At 43.2% G+C, this 15976-nt stretch overlaps 1 protein-coding gene across 1 annotated transcript in view; it reads left to right on the plus strand.

Annotated features, from left to right (window-relative positions):
- Positions 1-15976, plus strand: part of CFAP74 (cilia and flagella associated protein 74) — a 102170-nt gene that overhangs the window by 67452 nt on the left and 18742 nt on the right. The window contains exons 20-24 of the mRNA XM_029913560.1: positions 767-889; positions 1786-1907; positions 5402-5530; positions 13350-13437; positions 14427-14600. Coding sequence (XP_029769420.1) covers positions 767-889; positions 1786-1907; positions 5402-5530; positions 13350-13437; positions 14427-14600 — 636 coding nt within the window. The remainder of the gene's footprint in view (positions 1-766; positions 890-1785; positions 1908-5401; positions 5531-13349; positions 13438-14426; positions 14601-15976) is intronic.

The following is a 15976-nucleotide window of genomic DNA, read 5'->3' on the forward strand; positions in this document are numbered from 1 at the left end:
GATGATGCATCCTATGTGAGATGGGGGAAAGACAGGCCAAGGGGTCCTTGGCAGCTGCCTCTGAATCTACTCAGAGAGAGGCTGGAAGGCCCTGACTTATCCCTGCACTCAGCAGTAACTGGTGTTGGCTGCTTTGGAGCAGGATCTCCACATGTCCTGGGCTTTACAAAACCCATCATAGGCTGCAAGCTTCTGTTGGCTTCTGCTGTTCCCCTTGTGGAGGGGAGTAGGAGAGGTGGTTGAGCCTGCTGCTGTTGAATTCAGTGGAAGGAGGAACAGGCCCTTGAGTGGTAGCACAAAAAAGCATTGCTTCATGTATCACTTATACACCAGCCCAGACAGTGGGTATTCTACCCTCCTTCCATCAGAGGAGATGGCAAAACACATAACTCAGATGTCACACTTAGAGTCCATGGCTGAGCAACTTTTCTGCAAGATGCTGAGCACCCTCTGGAAATTGAAGGCACTCCGTGACTCAGATGAGGTGCTCAGTTTTTCGAAGGATCAAGCTCTTTAAGGTATTATTGATACACTTTTCTACTGTGTCCAGCATAGTGCGTTCAATCTGACAATGGGCAGAACTATGTAACTGTATAGATCAATATAACATATGTATATTGATATATCAATATGTACAAAGGTCCAGTAATTCAGTACAGGCTCAGATACTACCATAATGAGCACAGCATAAGGTCCTATATAGAATAGAATAATACAGCCAGATTTTAAATGAAAGTTAGTAACACTTTTTTTGCATCATGTTTAGGTTACAGAAGGTGAAATTGGACCCTTCAGCTCAATTAAACTTCAGATTATTTTTACCCCCTCCGTCCCTGGGGATGTACGTGCAGAATTTGAGATTACATTTGACAACCCAAACTGCAAACCAGTGAGTGTTTCTAAGTGCCAGGGTCTGATCCAACACACTGAAGAAAAGCAAGTTTGACATCCTTCTATGTGTAACAAGAACTACAAGGGGTTGGGAGGTGGGGTTGAAGCTGTGGGAGAGGTTAGAGAAAAAGAAGTTTATAGTCATCCTGAGAAAGGAAAGTGAAACCGCCCATAGAATGCATGATAACTGGGACAGGTGACAACTCTAATTACCACTACAACGTATTTTAATGCTACACTTTTATTTCAGGCCACACACTGCCGTGGTGTTGATCTTAGTAGTTTGGCAGAAAATCTATACTTAGCAGGAGGCTGTCTGCCCCAAACCTGGCTCTCCCCAAAATCCACAAAGCAGCAGCTCCACAAAGAGCTGCAGAGGAGTAGTCCAGACCCTCATGACTTTGTGGATACACTTCTTCGGAAGGAAGGAGTATTCCCGCTAGGACTGGGCTGAGTCCTTTGGTGGGGGGGGGGGGTCACTGTGAGAGCAGCTTGCACTGTGCTGACCATTATATAACTGTTTATCCCACAAACAGACTGCAGTATCCAGGGTTATTAAACTTGTAGTGCTAAATTTAAAAAAAAATCCTATATTTTAAGAAAAAGTTTAAAATATTAGCCAGTATGACACATGTATGCCTTCTATAATGTTTGGACAAAAACTACTATAGTTTGTGTTTTATACTGGTAAGTGAAAGCTGCAACGTTTTAATTTATAAAGGATATTTTCTTCATTGTGTTTACTTAAAATGTCTTTAATATTAATAATAGGATATATGATTCTGCTGTTTATCAGCACAAACCTAGTTTTCCTTTATCCTGATTCGTTAGAAATTTTCAATGGCTCTGGAAAGTAGTAACCATTATTGATTTGTATATTCAAACTATCTATAGCTACACTTTTCTGTCATTGGAGTCTCTGTTGATGTTCCTGTTTGGGTGCCCAATCCGAATGTCGATCTAAAGATCTGTATGTACGACCGGCTCTATCAAGACTGTATCATTATTCGAAGCAGGTAAGCTATCCCATAATACAGTCATGATTGGCTAATTAAAATAACTAAATAGGGAGATCATAAGGAATGACTTGTCTGAGAAGGGGAAAAAAAATCAAAGCATCATACTAATAGATAGTGAACCACACTAATATAGTGACCAGTAGTATTTTAATAATTTTTGTTTTAATAAAAGCCTCATAACACCTAATTAGGCCTTCAAAATTTTCTTGGTACTAGCTTGAATAGACTGAAAGTCTTTCTCCATTACCATCTGTTTGTTTTTCGATCATCTCCATTCAGGTAGGCACATAACCACAAATACCACTAAATGGGTCCCATATTGGCTATGTCAGCAGAGAAGCCAAGCACTCAGCAGGCATGAAGAGTGAATTACTCCATCATTTAAAGAGCTAGCCACTTCATTTCAGGATTAAAAATAAAAATAAATAAAATTAATGGAGATATCCCATCTCCTAGAACTGGAAGGGACCTTGAAAGGTCGAGTCCAGCCCCCTGCCTTCACTAGCAGGACCAATTTTGATTTTGCCCCAGATCCCTAAGTGGCAAGGATTGAACTCACAACCATGGGTTTAACAGGCCAATGCTCAAACCACTGAGCTATTCCTCACTGCTGCTGCACGTGTTGTACCTGGATGGAAGACTTCAGTCTCTAAGGCAGACACCCAGCATCTTTTGCCAGCACTATATATTTTAGGGAGGGAAGAATGTTAACCTTATTATTTCATTATACACAAATACATTTAGTCAGCCTGGGATAGCCTACAAAGTGCCTTGTATTTTTCATTGTTATTCTTCCTCTGGCTTTCCCCTGTAGTTAAAATCAATGTCAAAACTAGAAGCCAGCCTCAGGCCAGTTCTGCCTCATAAGATCTATAGGGCAGCCACCAAGGAGGTTAAGCATACCTTTAAACAGATACTATAGTACCTCTGTATAGTATACACTTGGCATGATTCATGGGTCATTAATGTTCAGAGCTGTTGTGGAGCATTCTAGGCATATTTTGGGAATATCTACACTGGAAAAAAAAAATCCATAGCAGCGAGTCTCAGAGCCCAGGTCAACTGACTCAGACTCACGGGGCTTGGGCTACAGGACAAAAAAATAGCAGTATAGACATTCTTGCTTGGGCTGGAGCAAGAACCCCTCGTTGGGTTTCAGAGCCCAGGCCAAAATGTCTACACTGCTCCTTTTAGCCCCATAGCCCAATCCTGAGTCAGTTGATCCAAGCTGTGAGACACTCTGCCATGAGTTTTGGTTTTTTTGGTGGTGTAGATATAGCCTTTGTTTCCTAGATACTTTACTTACCTAGCATGACATCTTGTGGCTAAGGCAGTGGCCTGGAACTTGGGAGACCTTCGCTCTAGTCACAGCTCTCCAACAGACTTCCTGTGTGATGTTGGGCAAGTCTTTTTTTGCTTTAGTTCCCCATCTGTAAAATGGGGATAATAAAACTTTCCCCAATTCACACAAATGTACATTCATTAATGATTGGAAGATGCTCAGATGCTGTGGTGCTAGGTCCCATATAAATACATAGATGGACCAAATCCTTATTTCAGAGGATGCTGAATTTTTGTCCAGGTACTTATATGGCCCTCACCACTGTAATAGCTGTGCATTGTCCCATGGTGTCAGAACATACTGCAGTGTAAAGGTAGTGCTGCAGATTGTTAGTTTCCTAGAGATCTGTGCAGTAACTCTTACCTTTAGAGAATGGTTATGTGAGCTACTCTGTTAATTGACTTCCATGTGCTGGTTTTTTTCTGTCTAATGCAGTTATTGGCTGCTAGATGCTGAGTGTTCCTATTTTAACACTCCCCATATTTTAGATTCTTTTTAAATGCATAGTAATAGGATTGGCGGTTGTTTTTTTTAAAACACTATTTCTGTTAGAAGATGCATATTCTAAACTTCTTACCAGAATTAGACACTGCAGAGATTCTTCACAGTTGGAAAGAAATAGTAGAGCTGTTATCTCAGAAATTCAGCTCACAAATGTGACAAGCACAAGTTATGTAAGAGATTTACTTGGTCTAAAATAACCCACTCCCAGGGACGAGATTATAAATGTAGAGGCAGAATAACTTTTGTCAGTTAAAAGTGATTAACTCTCTCAGTGCAAATCCCAGGTTCTTGTTTTACGAAACTGTCAAGTAGCTTAGGCCAAAATTTGGCCAACCAAGGGGAGAAGTCCTGCAAGATGTTCAGCCTTCCAATTCACATTGAGTTTAGGGTTCTCAGTGTAGTGCAGCCTGTCCTCAGCATCTTGGAGGATCAGGTGCTTTACTTAGCCTCCCAGTGCTAGAGAGAATACCTGTGTTGCATCAGATCTGAAACCCTAGTACCATATACTCAGACACTGGCAGTGTTGGCTCAGCCTTTCAGCCTGCTGAAGCAGACACATTTGGTTTACTGTGTGGAGATCTTTCAGACGAAGCCCGGACCCTTGCCGCCCTCCATGGTCATTAAAGATTCTGTGCATGTGGTGTTGAAGAAAGGATTTACTACTGGTGTCCATTGCTATACAGTGCACCTCACACCACTGATCCAGAAGAATGCATGAGAAACAAGCAGAAAGGACTAATCAATCTAACTGATTTGATCAACAACAGCATTAGAAAAGCCCTGGGAAGAAAGCAAATGACTAATTAACAAATGGCTAATTTTGATGCTTTCATTCATATGCACCAACCACTTCCAGATTCATTCCTCTCTTATTCCCTCGTTCACACAGGAGACAATCTCTGCCTTGCAGTGCTGCAGGTGTAACGCTGACAGACCCCGGTCATCGGCGGGCGGGATCGAACCGGGGACCTCTAGCTCTTAGTGCATGAGCCTCCACTGCATGAGCTAAAAGCCAACCGGTTCTTAGCTAAGGCTGTAGAGCAGACTCATTTAACTTTCTCTCTCTCTAAGTGGTCTCAGTGCCACTAGATGGGACACAAGACCACACCCAGGTGGTGTCTGGGTTACACAGGCATCCAGGCTCAGGGGATTGCTGGGCTTTGACTCATGAGTTAATATTGGGGTTAATACTTGTTTACATTTGTTTGGTCCCACCCATGCCAGATTACTTAGCAACGCACAGGCCCAACATTGTAGCAAGGCTGTCCCTTCACCTCTAAATGGGTTCCACCTGGAACAGAGTCCATGTGTCTCTGGAGCTGTTGATTCAGGAAGGAAAAATGTGTGATAAGTACAAACTGCTTTTATTCTGCAACATTTTGGCTTTGAAGCAGGGTGAACTCAAATATAGAAACCCAGATTTGGAAGCATTGTAGCCTGATAGATAACATAACTGTGTGATTTTGCTTTAACAATTCTATGTGCTCAGTGTAGTCTCCTTCGCTTGCAAAGAAAGCTTGGAATATTTCCAAGTGCAACATACAAAACTGAGCTGCAGTGGGAAAAGAGAGCTAAAGCATTGAGTAAAGTGTAGCTGTTGAGCTGGCAGCACAAACCCACTCTGGTCTGTCTGATCTGTTTGCAGAGCAAAAGCCGCTCTACGCTTGAAGTTTGAAGTATGCAAAGAACTGAGTAACCACATGGAGCTTCTTCCGAAAACAGGTTACATTCAAGCCCAGTCATCCTTCAGTGTGCAGCTGAAGTTCCTGCCCAGGTGAATGAATGGTATTAATCACCTCTCTGTTTAGTATTTAAGATATTAATTTAGAGAGCCTGTCTGCGAAAAGTCAGAGCAGGCCAATTTTTTCCTCTTACACCCACAGACTGCAATGGCTGGACTTCACACTACTGATTTCAGTGCGATTGCATAGCTATACTGAACTGGGCCCTTTCAAGCACTCTCCCCCTTCTCTCCTCCTCCTCCTCTATTCTTCTGAGATGTCAAAGTCTAAGGAGGAAATTGACTTGGATCACATTCCTACGTGGTAATACTTACCCTGTGGTGACAGCAACAGTGTGAAAATCTTAGCAGTTGCAGTCCTAGTAGGTTACTTCTGTCACGGTGGGGGAAGCTACTCTTTCAGAACAGTGAGACACATCAGTGTCACATGGTTGAAAAGGTATTTCACTGTCTCATGGGTGTGCTTTCTAGTCAAAGATCACTAATTAGTTAACCCCTGAACAAGTGGCTACAGAGCAAATGCAGAATAGCCAAACCTGCTGCTGCATACCCACTGTATCCCCAGAGAGGTTATAAAGGTTTTCATCTCTCATTTTGGGATTCTTTTCTAAATTTAAAATACCACCACCTTCTAGTCTCAAAAATGTCAAAAGTCTTATCCCAGCATGATTCTCTGCCACCATTTCACAAGAAGGCTATGTATATAAACAGAAGAGAACAGCTACATAAATCAAGAGATCCATTTGGCTACTTAGATGACATGGTCTTTTACTGACCATGCTCTGACTATGGCTATAATCACTTTTTAAAACAGAATTTAGTGAGTCATTTCCTGTTCAAGTGTAAATTGATTAGTTAGGTTCTGATTCTGCTGTCACATCCCTTTGAATCTGTTGTAAAACCAGTTGCATCATGAAATTACTCCAGATTTACAGCAGTGATAGAGTAGAATCAGACTTTTAAGTCTGATTTCCAGTGGTGCTGAGCATCCGCCTTTTCCATTGACTTCATCTGGAGTTGTGAGGTAAAAATTCTAGTCTCATTGATTTCAGTAGGGTCAGATTTTCACCCATTTCCCCTCAGCCTCTCCAAAAATTAGACCCTCAGCTCTAAAATCAGACGCCAAAGCTTTTATCAGCATAATTTTCAAAGAAAATATAAACGTTACAATTCCTCCTACATATCCAATTCTGTCCCATTACAACAATAGTTATCACTATTATGACAGTTTCCAGTTCCTAAACGTCAGATCCTGTGAAACACTATTACATTTGCTGAATGGATAGAAGCACAACATGGATTAAAAATGTTAATCTGCATTTGAAAAATGGGAAAGCTTAAAAAAAAAAAAGATTTGATGAGATTAAGGTGGTTCTGACTCATGGAATAAGTACCAGGCTGCTTCAGTCCTTTCAAACTGATCTGTATGGTACAGCATGGGAGGTGGGGTATTTTTATGGTACAAGCTTGATGTATAATGCTGAGCTAGTGACATTTGTGCAAATACGTTATTGGTTCAGCACTACAAATTCAGTCTCCTCAAAAGAAGGAATAGACTTTTTTTTAAATTAAGCCTTAAATGTGTCGAGCAGGAATGATAAGTGTGCAGACAGAAGGGCTGGTAGGACTTGGGGAGCTCTCAGTCTTCAGTGCACATCCCAATACTTAGTCATAGCACACATACTGTAACTGTACTCCTGCTTGCGACAAAGTCATGATTTCAGCCTATTTAAAAGCAAGATTTCTCATTTACCAACTGCCAGAATTCCCCAAGTATTCTGCTTCTTGGTTTCTTGGAAGTTGGAACAGATTCCATGGACACTGGCAGCCTAATGTCTACACTGTAAAAAACAAAACAAAAACATGGCAGTGGGTCTATAGACTCAGGGTTGCGCTACAGCGCTAAAAATAGCAGCATAGACATTCTTGCTGGGGCTGGTGCTTGGGCTCTGAAATCTGGTGAGGGGAGTGGGTCTCGGAGCCTGAGCTCCAACCCGAACAGGAACATATACACTGCTGGTTTTAGCACCATAGCATGAGCCCTGTGTGGCCCAGTCTGTAGACCAAGACTCAGATTTGCTGCCATGGGGTTTGGTTGGTTGGGTTTTTTGGCCATGTAGATGTATCCTCAGAGCCCAAGCAGGAATGTCTACACTGCTATTTTTAACACCATAGCACAACCAAGTGTGTAGACCTAAGTTCTGAGACTTGCTGCCATGTTGGTTTTGTTTTTTTGCAGTGTAGACATACCTTTGTGACTTGGCCTGGTGATAGTTCTATTTTACTTTTTATGCAAGGTGGTCTGCAAGCTATGTATTGCAGAAATGTTAGAAACAATACATGTATTTTAGAGTCACTTCGTATTAATAAAAAGGTAAATATCATCAAGCATACCGCACTCCACTAGAAAGAGATCTCATGAGGTTGCCTCTTCAACAGTTTGAAGTGGTTGCCTTTACTGAACATTGTGGGACACAGACACTAACTTCTCCATTAGAAGATTTCGGAATACAAAAGAAGAATATTCCAGGAATGTGTATCTATGGAAAATTTGTTTTTGCAAAAACATTTAAAATCTTCAACTCTCAATGCCAGAATATATACCTAACCTTTACAGATTGAAAAGTAAATGCCAATATAAACTAAAGGAAAATACCAAACACTACATCACACTTCTGTTTATGACAAGCAATCTCATTTGCTCATTAACTAGTCTTTAAGGATACAAAACAATAAATGTCATTTTTGACTGCCTCCATAAACATATTTATAAATGACCCAAGGTTTCACAAAGATTGTGGAATAACCTCATTGGCATTGGATTAACTTTCTGTTCTTGGAGTGATTGCTCATATCGATTCCAATTAGGTGTGTGCGTGCGCCGTGTGCACAGTCGTCAGAAAGTTTTCCCTTAGCACAGAGGTGAGTAAACTACGGCCCACAGGACCCTCCTGCCTGGCCTCTGAGCTCATGGCCTGGGAGGCTAGTCCCCAGCCCCTCCCCCGCTGCCTCAGCTCACTGCGCCGCCGGCGCAATGCTCTGGGCAGCCAGGCAGTGCAGCTGCAGAGCCGTGGCCTGACCTGTGATCTGTGCTGCGCGGTGGCGTGGCTGGCTCCAGCCGGGCGGCGTGGCTCCCTGTCCTGGTGCTCTGGGCAGCATGGCTGTAGCGCCGCCAGCCACCGGTGCTCCAGGCAGCGCGGTAAGGGGGCGGGGACTGGGAGGGGTTGGATAGAGGGCAGGGGAGTTTGGAGGGGTTGGATAGAGGGCATGGCGGTCAGAGGGCGGGGAACAGGGGGGTTGCATGGGGGCAGGGGTCCTGGGGGGGTAGTCAGGAATGGGAGGAGGGGTTGGATGGGGCAAGTGGGGGGCAGTCAGGGGTGGAGGGTCTGGGGGCGGCCAGGGGACAGGGGGTGGTGGATGGTGCAGGAGTCCCGATGGGGCCGTCAGGGGACAGGGAATGGGGGGGTTGGATGGGGCAGGAGTCCCGATGGGGCCGTCAGGGGGCGAGAAGTGGGGGGGGTCAGATAAGAGGTGGGGGCCGGGCCACAAGTGGCTGTTTGGGGAGACACAGCCTCCCCTAACTGGACCCCATACAATTTTGGAAATCTGATGTGGCCCTCAGGCCAAAAAGTTTGCCCGCCCCTGCCTTAGCAGCTCCTGTCGGGTCGACTGTGGAGCCCCCAGAGTGGCACCTTCATGGCGCTAAATATATGCCCCTGCCGGCCCGGCCCCTCCTCAGTTCCTTCTTACCGTCAGTGACCGTCATTGGAACTGCGGTCACTTGTGTAGAAAGTGCTTCCCTTAGCGTATCTTCTAGTTTGTAGTTGTAGTTTCTAGTTCACAGTTAGTTAGTGATAGTTGTATATAGTTGATAGATAAGGTTTGGTAGTGGAGTTTTTCCCCAATCCCCAACCCTTCCCTTGGGTTCATGGCATGCCTCGGTCCCAAGGGTTTAAGCCCTGCAGAACCTGCAGCAAGCCTCTACCAACAGGCAACCCCTGCGACTCGTGCCTGAAGTGTCTGGGGGAGGCACACCAGATAGAGAGGTGCAAAATCTGCAGAGCTTTCCGCCCCAGGACAAAGAAGGAGCGAGATTTCCATCGTAAACACCTGGAAGCATTCTGTCTCCCAGGTTCCCAGAACAAGTTGGCGGACCACCTCAGCAGATCCTTCCGCAATCACCAGTAGTCCATCCGCCCAGATGTCATACACTCCATCTTCCAAGGGTGGCGGTGTCCCCAGGTCGACCTGTTCGCCACCTGGAGCAACAGAAAGTGCCCAATGTTCTGCTCCTTCCAGAAACACAGCCCAGGCTCGATCACAGACATGTTCCTCCTACCCTGGGGAGGCCACCTGTTGTATGCCTTTCCTCCGATCTCCCTTGTGCACAAGGTCCTACTCAAGGTCCACAGCGACAGGGCAGAGTTAATTCTGGTGGCACCAGCGTGACCTTGCCAATATTGTTACATCACGCTCCTGGAGCGGTCAGTGGATGCCCTGATCATGTTGCCACTCCTCCTTGACCTGGTCACTCAGGACCATGTTTGTCTTCATCACCTCAACCTCCAGTCCCTCCATCTCACAACCTCACTTCCAACCCCCCCCCACACGGTTTTCCATAAGGACAAGATACAACTCAGACCTCATCCGGCCTTCCTTCCAAAGTTGGTGTCACATTTTCACACCAACCAGGACATTTTTCTGCCTGTCTTCTTCCCTAAGCCTCACGCTAATGTCTGAGAACAGAGACTCCACTCACTGGATGTTCGGCGGGCGCTAGCTTTTTACATTGAGCACATGAAGCTGTTCAGGAAGTCAAACCAGCTGTTTGTGGTGGTTGCAGACCAGATGACAGGGCTCCCGGTCTCATCTCAGAGGATCTCATCGTGGATCACATCCTGCATCCGGACGTGCTACGGGCTAGCCAAGGTTCCAGCCCCGGCCATTACGGCACACTCCACAAGGGCGCAGGTGTCTTCAGTGGCGTTCCTGGCCCAGATTCCGATACAAGAGATCTGCAAGGTGGCAACGTGGTCCTCAGTACATACGTTCACCTTATTATGCCATCATCCAGCATGCCAGGGATGATACACCATTCGGCAGAGCGGTGCTCCAGTCAGCGATTCCATAACTCCGACCCCACCGCCTAGGTAGGGTTTGAGAGTCAATTAGAATCTATATGAGCCATCACTCAAAGAAAAACAGTTATTCACCTTCTTGTAACTGTTGTTCTTCGAGATAAGTTGCTGATGTCCATTCCAATACCCACCCCCGTTCCCCTCTGTCGGAGTAGCCGGCAAGAAGGAACTGAGGAGGGGCCGAGTCAGCAGGGGCATATATTCAGTGCCATGAAGGCACCACTCCAGGGGCCTCCACAACTGACCCGACAGGAGCTGCTAAGGGAAAACTTTCCAATGACTGTGCACGCGGTGTGCGCACACCTAATTGAAACGTATACGAGCAACACATCCCAAAGAACAGTTACGAGAACGTGAGTAACCATTTTTTTTATTGGGATTTCTCCATTCTTGCTAATTTGGTTGCCTCTAGTTCTAAGAAACTATACTTAGTGTTCTTAAAGGCAAGCATTTAAGTAAACAGGAAAAAGTAAGAGTTGAAGCTTATTTGTTTCTGTAAGCAGTGATTATTGGTGGGAGAGGACAAGCACAGGAATTATTTAATGTGCTACATGGATGTTTAACTAGGAATAATGTGGTGAAAGAAAATTTAGGCTGAATATCAGGAAATCCTTCCTGACCACAAGTTCTTTTAGACGGTGCACTAGTCTCTCCAGAATAGTGGTGAACGCCCATTACTTGGGACTTTTAAGACTAGATTGGACAGAAAACTAGAGAATATATTGTTGGGAGCAATCCTGAATTGGCAAGAATAGGATCAATGAGGGAAAGGGGCACAAACTAAAGAAGGAAGACAAATGAACAACACTATCTTTAAAGAGTAGATATGCAATTGCCGTGACGGTTAACAGGGGCCTAAACATTTCTTTGTGAAAAACGTCTTTTTGCCTCACTGTTCTGCAACCAGTGGTGTTTGTGGAGGAAACCTACCTAGAGAGCTGGTAACAGAAATAGTATCACTGTGGAGACTTAAGAATGGGAAACTATTCACTCCAATGCTCTAAGGGTCCCGGTATTATAAATAGGCACATAGATCTAAAAATAATAGAGCTTTTTTACTGACTTGGCTTGAAAGCTCTGAAATTGGGCTGTACGAGAGTGAGAAGTTTCAGCAACTGAAGCCCACACATTCCCTGTTAATGACAAATCTGGTATGTAATCAGACAAACGGCTGTTGGTCTTCATGTTTGTATCACTTCTGCAGCCTGTCTTTATTTATGTCTTTCCGTTGTGTTGTGATCCCATTGATACTGACTCAGAGGGACTGGTAATTAATTAACATCAATGTCAACAGGAACAGATTGCCTAGGTTGGTTTACTCATGTACTCATGATTGCGGCCAGAATGCAGGAGGCTTAGATACTGATTACAAAGCAAGTTTTAATTCCTATTTGTAGCCATAAAGGTTTTGCTAGTAGAAAAACTAAAAGGGCAGTTTTGGTAATACTTTACTAAAATGCCTGTAAATAAAACCCTGCTGTATAATCAGCTCCTTTAGTAATACAGGCAAAACACCCTTATGGGTCTAACTCCCATTAGCATTAATGGGAATTTCATGCATCTATCAAACTAGATCCTTTTCATATCCAGCTTTTTAGTTCTAGCATAACATTTATATACAAATAAAACAGTAGGAAATAGCCTGGACTGGTAACATTTACACTGTTCATTTGTTCGAATAAATTGCTCCCTTTCCAGCAGAGAATTTACTCTTACATCCAGGCACGCTAGAAGTTTGGAGAATTTGGGGTTCTGGAACCAACCTTGGTGGCTATGGCCCATGCCTGAGTGAAAGATTTGTCTTTATGCTTGTTCTAATTTTCCCTGCATTTCCTAGCTAAATGCAAACAAGGTAGTAGCCATGAAGAAAGATCACTGAAACACTAAACCTTTTCTGTTGTGTTTTGTCACATGTTTCAAACAGACATTAACCATGTTATTATGATCTTTTCAACAGTTTGAAATATTTAACAACTAATTTTTATTAGAACAATATTAAATTAATTGGGAGCTGATGGGTGTTCCTTACTTTTGAAAATCAGGCCTCTCAAATGCCTAAATATGAACTTAAAGCTGGGAGTTTCAAAGGGGCCTCTGGAGATGGGGATGGCATTTTCAAAAGCACCTAATGTTCCTTACAAGGACAAGTTCCATTGAGTAATAATGCCCATAGGCTCCTAATCTGGGATTTTTAAAAGGAGCTTGTCTTTGGAAAATTGGGCCTTAGTCAGATCTATTAATACGAACACCACATTGCTAATTATCCTCATAAAAGCTGATTTATAGCTTGGACAGCGCCTACCTGCATAGTGAGGGATGATCTTCCTATATGAAATCTATGACAAGTCTGCTCTACCTCTGACAACTGCATTTTCTGTCTGTTGGACAGAGGTAAATTCTCCTAGGTTATCATTTTTTGGTTGGAAACTCCCTCCATGCTCTTCCCCAGCATCGGCATATTCAAATTCATACAAAGACTTTAATTTAGGCCCCAATCCAGTGAAGCATGTAAGCACCTGAGTGGTCTATTTGAATTCAAGTGCTTTGCTGGATTAGAGTGTTGATGAAAATACCTTTTGGATCTTAACTAAACTCAGTTGCCTTAGACTTGTACTTGATTCAAAATATAGGCACTGAAGACCCAATTATTCCTCCTTAGCTAGAGAACATTTAGGTTGTCCTTAAGGAAAAAAAAATGCATTTTTCTATTTCAGGCACTCTCTCCCAGAAGATGCAGGAAAATATTTTGACACAGAAACCAGGGTTCTGGAAGTTCCAATGACAATAATGATTGCTGATAAGGTTAGTGCTATTGTGTATTGCAAGTAGTAGAAGATTTAAGTTTTAACAGGAGCTCCACAGTCCAAGCAGCCTCGAATTACAAAGAGTGTGGAAATCACAATAATTCTGTGCTGCTTCAGGGCCAGATTCTGACACCTTATAGACAGTGAGTTACTCAGTGAGCCATCCTTTTGAAATCAAATCAGTAGGACAACTGATGAAGTATTAATCCTTCCTTTCACTGATGATTCTAATTGAAAAATCAACTCAACCGGGCTACTCATGGAGTCAACTACTCCTCCAAATGAGTAAGGGTGGCAGAATCTAGTCCTCAGTGATCCAGAGCATAGCTCTAGTACTGATACTAGATACTCTTTGGGCCAAATTCACACCTGATGTCAGCAGGTGCAATTCCATTGACTTCAGTAGAGTTGCACTTGGTGATACCAAATCTCAGTTTGAACCTTTGTGTATTAGTGGAAGTCTGTGATTTAATTAATTAAAAGATGCTCAAAATGGTATAATAGATGGTGAGTTGTGTAAAGTCATTTTCTATCAAGCATCTTCAAAATGCAAACCCTAGACTTAATTCTTAATGAAGGTGCTCACTTATTCACAGAGGTATTCTTATGTTCCAGACAGCTTTTAGATACCACAGCATACAGTTTTATTCTGAAAATATAAAACACAGTACAGCAAATGTACATGCATCTTACGATTCATATTTCATACAAATGCAGGTATGGCTACATTCCAGCATATGGGATCTGAAATACCTAGTGATTCTTTTGGCAGTTTTAGTTATAAAATAGGCACGTTTCAATTGCTTGTTGTTAAGAACCATGATAAACTCAAGTTCAAAATAAGAATGTTACTTAAATTGCTGTCGAGGAATAGAATAGAATATCTTAATTCACAATGTCTTTTTGGAAATCTTTTCACTTAAATCATATACCCTAGTTCTTGCCCAATGCTGCAGTTCTTACTCAGTACTTTCAATCTTGTTTCAGACTAAGCCAATTGAATTTATTGTCCATGCAATTGTTACTACCTCTGATTTGGAAATCAGTCCAGCTGAAGTGAATTTTGGTTACTGCACTATCTATGAAGCTGTTCAGACAACCATAACTCTAACAAACAAATCCATCCTGCCACAAGAGTTTGGATTTGTTGGACTCCCTGAGGTACATGGCTGGGTTTTTCCCCCCTTTCTCTGTTTTAAATATATTTTATTCTGTTGAAATGTTGAGTGCAAATGAAGCTTGTGACTTACTGTCATGGATCTTGGACAGGGTTACTGACCTAGTGGATAGAAGGGAAGCAGTAGACATATCTTTATTTTAGTAAGACTTTTAAGACAGTTGGAGCTCCTGGTTATCATGTCTTAGTGATTCCAGATCAAATTTGCTCAGTTTACAAGGGACCATGTTTTTCTGACTTCCAGCTCTGCAAACAACCTGGGCTCAGAGTCTGACTGTGTTCTTTCTGGTTCATGCATTATCACCAGCATTAAAAATTCTGCAGAACAAACTCTGGCCTCAATTATACCTGCTCAACTCAAATTACCCTTCAACTCCCAGTTATCCTCTGCAACCTGGCTGAATGCTAAGAGGACTGTGCAGGTCTCAGTGAGGGTATAATTTGCCCTGCAAAATTTTTAATACCAAAGTAATAGTGATGTTGGAGCAGGAGCACACCAGCTTGACACTCAGACCCCTGGTGAGTTTATGATGTGGCAATTAAAGCAAACCCTACATCTTTTAAAAGCTTTCTAACCACACAAATCCAAGATGGGGTCCCCAAAAGACACAGGACCCCTACAGTGCCACTTCCATGAAGTCTCTCTTCAGAGCAGAAAATCTACTTCAAATATTGAACTGTGTAAGACTGTTAAGGCTGACTTGACAGACAGCTGCTGGTGCTGCTGATCAAGCTAACATGTACGCTGCAGGCATGCAACAAATCAATCCCTTATTAGCAAGAAAGGTTTCTAACTTAACAAGAGTGAGGAGAATTTTAATTCTAAATGGTCATTTAAGCTAAAGCAAACACTGGAGACCACAGGGTCCTGAGGGCTAAGACTTTTGGGGCCTTCGTGGAAATCAACTACTCAAGCATCAGGGTCAAACTAAAGTGCCTGCTGAATGAAGCCTCCAGGGCACAGCAGGTTGGGCTGAAGCCTCATTAAGTGCTAGGGAGAACCTGGCAACTTGGGGAGGCGACTCCCTCTCCAGCCTTTTCAGAGAATGAAAACCAAAGAGGCTGCTGACATAAGATGTCAGGATCAGTTGCAGTGACATCAGAGCTTCATTTCTCAGATATGCAGCTGGGGCTGAAGCTTAAGCTGTCATTTATAGCAGAAGCACTGAAGATCTCAGACTCCTTGGAATCCAGACTCATACAGCACTGCTTATTCATTTTTAAAAGGATTCATGCAGGAAAAATTGGCATGCAATCTATTTTAATGGCTGCATACAAACAGTACAGGCCACTCATATGGCTTTTAAACAAGTAGCCATTGTCATAGCAGTCTAATGAAATCTTCCTTCCTTGATCAAAC

Source organism: Terrapene carolina, unplaced genomic scaffold, assembly GCF_002925995.2.
Source record: "Terrapene carolina triunguis isolate 2854851 unplaced genomic scaffold, T_m_triunguis-2.0 Scaffold714, whole genome shotgun sequence".
Classification (NCBI taxonomy): domain Eukaryota; kingdom Metazoa; phylum Chordata; order Testudines; family Emydidae; genus Terrapene; species Terrapene triunguis.